A 6992-nucleotide genomic window follows, 5' to 3' on the forward strand; every position below is an offset into this window, starting at 1 on the left:
TTGCTATGACAAAATACGTGAGGAAAGCAACCTGGGTGTGGAGGGTGTTCTCTCTGTTCATGATGGGGAAGGTATGGCAGTGGGAGTAAGAGGTTGCTTGTTCACAGTAGGAGTAGCAGGAAAGAGTGGAGACCAAGAACAAAGATGTCATGAATCTTTAAGTCATTTCCTTACTTAACCCAATTCCTCCAGTCAGATTCTCTGTATACAAATCCTCCAAAACCTCCTGAGGACTAAGTATTCAGAAATAGAATCTTGTGTGTGTCATATCACATGCAATCATATTGAGTACACCATGTTGTTTCTCAATTCTACATCCTTTTGTCCTGCCAAACTAATTTATTACCAATAAAGATAACTTGCTGCCTCTTTTTGGTCATAAAAGTCCTCTAAGTTGGTGTGGGAAACTTCTTATGTACCTTCCAATGTTGTTATGAGACCTTAAGGGGACAGCACATTGTTCCAGATAGCAAAGGTAACTGGGTTCAAACCTACAGTTACTTGTTGACTGGACAAATTGGTTTAGCAATAGCCACTGTATGGAAGAATGGAATGGACAGGGAAAAGGAGATGGCACAAGTGGAGGCCGGTATCATTGCTTGAAGCTCCTCTGATCTACTCATTTTGCTTTCCTTATTAGATTAGGACAAGAATTAAATCTCAATCCAAGGATCTCTGAAGCCTGAATGAGTTAAGTATGTGTGACCACAGTGATGTCTCTCTGTCTGTCATAAGGGGCAGGGCTCTTGATCTTCTGACTCATTGCACAGAGATATCAGCTGTCATTCTGTGGTCCACCTAAGTCTACTGCACAAGAGTTGTCATGGTTGCTGCTCTGTTCTTCCTGACATGGTATCCACCCACTGAGAAATCTTCAAATTCCTCCACTGGAAGTGTAAGTTCTCCTTAAATGGAAGGTTCTATAATTGAAGAGACATAGATATTTTATCTGGAAAAACTTTTGACAAGGGACAGGGGTAAATGGCAGAAAGGAAGAAAGAATAGAGAGAGCGAGAGACAGACAGAGAGAGAGAGAGAAGAAAGGATGAATTCATTTATTCCTTGGAGTGAACCAATGGAAGAGGAGACCTAGTAAGATAAAATGTGCTGCAATTCCCTTGGACAGTCAGGCTGACCTGAGAGAAGAAAAGGTTTTCCACTAAGGAGGATGCCTAGTCCATTTTGTATTCTTTGTGCTCCAGGCGCACCCAGGAGAGTGACAATGATGAGGATGAGGAGAAGAAGGTGCAAGGGTGTACCAGCATACCTTTGTTCAAATTCTCACCCACTTTGTAGCTGAGTCACCTGACGAGGGTTAGCAGACCTATGTGCTGAACCCTGACTAAGTTTGACATCACCAACCTTGTAACTGAGTTTGTGAAGATGGAGAACCAAAAATTGCCAGTTACTGAAGGTCAGGATCCTGGCATGATGGAAGCCAGGCATCAAAATCTTAGAGGTATTGCAGGGTTGGATGTGTGTGTGGGGTCTAGGCTACTCTCCACCATCAACAGAAATACTTCAGTTAACTGATATCATACAGCTCTTTGCATATATTGTATGTGTGCATGCCACACACCAACAGGCATCAAGGTATACATGTTTATCCTGTCTGTGGGTGAGTCTGTTCACCAGTTTCATAGCACAAATCTCAGAAAACATGGGCTAGGAAAAGGGAAAAATATTTTCATTACACGGCAGGCCAGATGTACAAATGAACTCACAGGGGTTGGACAGCATGCATAAGACCTGTACTAGACCATGTCAGGAGAGACATAATCCCGCCATGAGTAAGTAAGTGGCAGACAGAAGCCTGGCATGAGTAAATAGGTGGCAGACAGAGTCCTGTCTTAAGAAAGCAGGTGGTGGATAGAATCCTGCCTTGAGGAAGTAGGTAACATGAGGTCCAATCCTTTGTGAAGGAGCCTCTAGAAGGAGAGACTTTTCTCTAAGCATATGGCTCCTGGTTCCTCAACGTGCTCCAGTGGAGAGCCACACACAGTGAATTACAGCTGTTACAAAAAACCATTAATTAAATAAAACCTGATTTTCTATGATTCCAAGTCTTCATTTATGTCCTTTCCTGATCAGTCTGTTCTGTTTCCTCTAAAGTCCCAAATCCTAATGCTGCTATCTGTTACAGCTTACCTATGACATGCTACTCCCTCAAACTTTACCCTTCCCAGAGTTCCTACATCTTTTTGGCACATCTCCTATGCTTCCTAAACAGCCATATTCTCTTCTTTCCCACCCCTCATCTCCAGTCCCTTCCTCTCCCAGGAGACCAGACCATCTAAGTCCTGTTCTGACAAACCCCATCATTTACCAAACAACACACCATGTTCAAAACTTTTTATTTTTAGACCAAGACAAATTTCATTGAAAAAGATATCAGGGTTATTAGAGGACCTGAGCTATCTCTGAAAAAAATAACAAAGCATTCCTCCCAACACAATTTTATGCCTGCCTCTCCACAGTTTGTGAATTTCACTTTAACAGATCTTCACCAAATCATAGACATAGATATGGGAGTCATTATCAATTTTGATGAAATACACAGAAGATTTGGTGGGAACTTTGTAAATGATTTTGCCTGTCTTTTGGGTTCTGTCTCTTTTATTGTACTGCACACATTTGCCTGTCAAGACATCCATGCCTGCTTCCTCTTCTGGAGGATACTCTGGCATAATGTGGAGGGTGCCTTCAGTGTAGTCATCCAGATGGTGGTAAGGGTACAGGACAGTATCTTTCTTGTTTGAAAAGTAGAACATGGTTGTAATGGTTGGCACCTCATCTGGGGCCACGCCACTTGACTCATCCAGAGAGCCTGATATGATGTGGAGGTTGCCTTCAATGTAGTCCTTCAGGAGGTTATAAATGTACAAGACCGGATCTTTCTTGTAGGTAGTATAGAACCAGGTCTTCATGATGGGCACCTCCTCTAGGACCATCTCTCTCCACTCATCCTTAGAGCCATTTGTGCCCTCAAATATTTGTTTTACTGCTTTGCCCATGATGACATTTGCAAAGTGAGTTTTTGTTTCCTGAGGAAATGACACTTTATTAGGCAGTATCCTAAGGTTTAAAATACTTTCATCATTGTGAAGCTCCAGTCCATAGACACAATCAATCCCATCATACTTCAACAAATAGACATAGGGTTTTGTAGGCAGTTAATCTAGAATGATAGCATCCCATTGGGTGACTGGTTCATTGCCTTCCTTCCATCCATGAGAAATTCTGTGGCCACCAGTATTCTCTATGGTCTTGAAAGGCCTGAACGGTTTTTGCTTCTGGAGAGGTGACCCATCCCTCCTCTGGAGTGTTTGCTCACCTCTCATACTCAGAGGCATCTTCCTCATGTCTTTAGACTAGTGTGGTTGGCCACAGCACTCCTGGTCCACTATCTTTTGGCTCTTTTTCTGTGCTTGGGCTTCATACTTGTCCACTCTCTGAGATGGAAGAACTCGACACTTTAAATCACATCTGAAGTCATTGCTTCCACCATTAGTGTCTGCAAGGAAAAGAAGGAGAGGTCATGAGGCTAAGACTCTTTTCTGGAAGTACTTTGTTACAGGTGATGAAGACAGTGCTAAACAGATTTGGATGCATAAATGTAATTTTGTCATAAGACAATAGTAGGAAAATTAGCAAAATATTCTCTACAGCTCAGTGTAACTGTCTCAGAGATGCATTCTTGCTACCCAGAGACAATTTGCCTCTGTGGGGAAACCTACTTTCTGACTGAGTAGGTCAATGAGAGGAGGCAGTATGCATATCCTCAACGTGAGTAACAGAAATCTTAACATAATGGCAAAGAAGCCAGAAGGACAGCCATACCTCTCCTTTCATCCTTAAGACATAAGTCAGGTGGCTGCACACAAAAACCCTTGCCCAAGATCATGGCACTACTGACTACTGGCTCTCTGTATTGTGTCCCCTGATCTAGACCCAGGTTAATTACATAAAGTCATTCTGTGAAAGGAACACTGGGCCCCTTTATATCTTGATGCAGAGGCTTGTTTATTCACACATCCCTGACCATCCCCCATTGCCTGCCCTATTGTCTGGGAGGTTCTGGGCCCAGGAACAGTTCCTTCTCCTGCACTGAGGAGATCCACTCAGAGTCAGTCATAACAAAGTTTAGACCAAGATGTCAAGACTCTCCTGGCTGCATTTGAAGGAGAGTAGGGCAGGCACCAATGCAAGAATTCCTCCAACAATCTGAAGGGTAACATGACAACACCAGAATCCAGGGATCATGCAACAAGGAGAACTGAACAACCTTCTCCAGAAGAAATAGAAGAAATCGACTTTAAACAGAACTATATGAAAATGATAGAGGAACTTAAACAGGAGGTGAAAAACTGCCATAAAGAAATGGAGATAACAAAAACAAAAGTAGATGAAATGAGGAAATCTCTCATAGATAACCTAGAAAATCAAGAAACAGCAAGGAAAAACAAAAGGGAAACAGTTCAAGATTTGAAAAATGAAATGGAGGTAATGAAGAAAACACAAATCGAGGGAAGGCTGGGTATGAAAACTCTGGGTAAACGAACAATAACTACAGAGACAAGTATTACAATGAGGGATGTGTCCATGCACTGAGATAGTGGAACTGATATACTGGGAGAATTCAATGCCAGCTGAAATGGGAGCGATGGAGCATGAGATCAAACTGAATACTCTAAATGTGGTTGGCAATGAGGACTGACTGAGAAGCCAAGGACAAAGGCACTGGATTTTGATTCTATTGCATGGACTGACATTGTGGGAGCCTGGTCTGTTTGGATGCTCAACTTTATATACCTGGATGGAGTGGGAAGAACCTTGGACTTGCCATGAAGCACAGTACCCTGACTGCTCTTAGGACTAGAGAGGGAGAGGTAGGTGGGGAGAGATAGGAGAAAGGTAGATGGGGAATAAGTAGAAATTTTTAATAAATAAAATAATTAACAGTCTGTTTGGATACTCACCTTCCTGGACCTGGAGGGAAGGGGGAGGAACTTGAACTTCCCACATGGCAGGAAACCCTGTCTGCTCTTAGGGATGGAAAGGGAAGAGGAGAGGGAGTTGGGTGAATGGGAAGGTGTTGGGAGGAGGGGCGGCATAAATTCAGAAGATATCAACAGCCCTACTTTTAAAATGGTTAACAAAGTATCAATATAAGTTAAACAATGGCCTTTACCAAAGGAGAAACGATGGGTTTTGGAACCAGTATTATATGAGAAACTAGATACTCAGAAAACTCAAGAATTAACTCTGTATAAAATTCGTGGGTATTTGTAGTTTTAAAGTAATCTTGAAGAGAAGGCTCTTCCAAAAGGGGAAGTTTAGTAGACAACACAGTGCTAACATTTTGTATGTCATCCATTGTAAATAATACACAAGCAATTTCCTAAATTGGTAATTTCTATCAACATGGAAGACATTTTGCTATCTTATTCTGATATAGAATCTGTAGAAAGAAAGTTTGAAGGAGTAAAGAAACTTTTGCCTAGTTGAGAATTACAAATTGCTCCTGGAACAAATACAAAGAGGACAGGATATAAATTTTCTTGGATATAAATTATGATTACAGAAAAACAGAATATATAAAGAGCAAATAAGGAGAGATTAATTACAAACTCTTAAAGATTTACAAAGATTGCTAGGACACATTTCCAATCTACAGCACACATTTGAGATTCCACCTGATCTAATAATTTATTTACTTATAACTTACATGGTAAAAAAGACATACATAGTCCTACCAAATTAAAAATTGGTGTTGAATAGACTTAACTTTGATTGAAAAGAAATTCCAGAAGGTACATGTGGATTATGTGGACCCAAATATTAAGTGCCAAATTCTGGTCATTTTACCCTCCCAATAAGCCCCTACAGGAATTTTGATAAATGTAAGACATTTTGTGGAATGGACATTTCTACCAAATATCCTGAGTAAATAAAAAATAAATAAAATATAATGATGTAAAAACACAACTGACAGAATACAGACAATTCTCAATGCACTATTTCCCCATCTTTAAAAATAAATAAATAAACAAAGGAAAATATTCATAGTCCATTTTTTCGGGAATGTGACCATAGTATTCCAGCTACTTCCAGCTGGTTGGGGGCACTGATAATCTTATGGTGACCTAAAGGAAATTTATAGTTATGATCAAGTCCTGACTAAAGTATCGTGTGAGACTTCATCATATCTTTCAGCAGTCTTGAACCTGTTTTGGATGAAGAACTTTAATATCATGCCACCTGTTCCTACCAGAGATTTCTGAGGTGGCCTCCATTGATCAATGTGGTGAGTGAGAATTGTCTGTATTATGTCAGTCATCTTTTATATAAATGGTGACTGGCCAGGCAGGAGGTATATGCAGGAAAACCAGAGAGGAACTAGAAATGATGCAAGGAGAGCAGGAGAATTCTCAGGAGGAGGAAGTTGGTTCCTCCTACTCTTACCCAGATCACCGAAGCAGGATGTGATCTGCCCCACTGAAAAAGGTACTGAGCCACATGGCTAACATGGATCAGAAAAATGGGTTAATCAAGATGTGAGAGCTAGCAAGTAAGAAGCTAGACCTAATGGGCCAAACAGCTTTATAACTTACAGAGTCCTCTGTGTTATTTTCATTGGGGCTAAACTGCTAGGGGGACTGGGCAGAACAGAAAATCCCCAACAAGCAGGTCCTTCATGTTACAACACAGAAAGGACTGGTGAACTTGCTTAAATGGGGGATGATCCTTGGGGGTTCCTGCCTCATGAAAGTGTCTGCATATATTCTGCAGGATACAAAAGAAAGCAAATGGAAAACTGCCATTATAGGTGGAACTGTCTTTGAAATTTCATGCTTCATTGAAGAGTTTGTTGGACAACGAACCTGAAGATGGATGCCCCATTGGAGCAGCAGATCTTTGGGTGACTGTCCAGGCAGCAACATGTCTATAACAATTCAAGAGTTTTGGAAGTTGATTACAATGTACTTTCT

General features: G+C 41.1%; 1 protein-coding gene across 2 annotated transcripts; it reads right to left on the bottom strand.

The window, feature by feature from the left end:
* Positions 1-2389: 2389 nt before the first annotated feature.
* LOC148117529 (spindlin-2-like) lies at positions 2390-2942 on the bottom strand. 2 transcript variants are annotated; one of them, XM_087902584.1, is made up of 2 exons: positions 2856-2942; positions 2390-2708 (listed from the first exon to the last, which is right to left on the bottom strand). In XM_087902584.1, exons 1-2 carry the CDS (start codon positions 2925-2927, stop codon positions 2493-2495), a joined length of 288 nt encoding a protein of 95 aa, XP_087758710.1. In that variant the 5' UTR covers positions 2928-2942; the 3' UTR covers positions 2390-2492. The 2 variants fall into 2 exon arrangements, with proteins under 2 accessions (XP_087758710.1, XP_087758711.1); XM_087902585.1 differs by having other exon boundaries at positions 2390-2690; positions 2838-2942.
* Between the last annotated feature and the right edge of the window lie 4050 nt (positions 2943-6992).

Source organism: Myodes glareolus, chromosome X (assembly GCF_982192425.1).
Source record: "Myodes glareolus chromosome X, mMyoGla1.1, whole genome shotgun sequence".
In the NCBI taxonomy this organism is placed as follows: Eukaryota; Metazoa; Chordata; class Mammalia; order Rodentia; family Cricetidae; genus Myodes; species Myodes glareolus.

What these genes read in the sequence shown, in the direction of transcription:
- LOC148117529 (XM_087902584.1), bottom strand. Translation starts at nt 2,927, where the DNA reads ATGAAGACCTGGTTCTATACTACCTACAAGAAAGATCCGGTCTTGTAC. An exon ending in ATAACCTCCTGAAGGACTAC is followed by an intron (nt 2,709 to 2,855) that starts ATTGAAGGCAAC and finishes CTGGATGACTAC; the next exon opens with ACTGAAGGCACCCTCCACAT.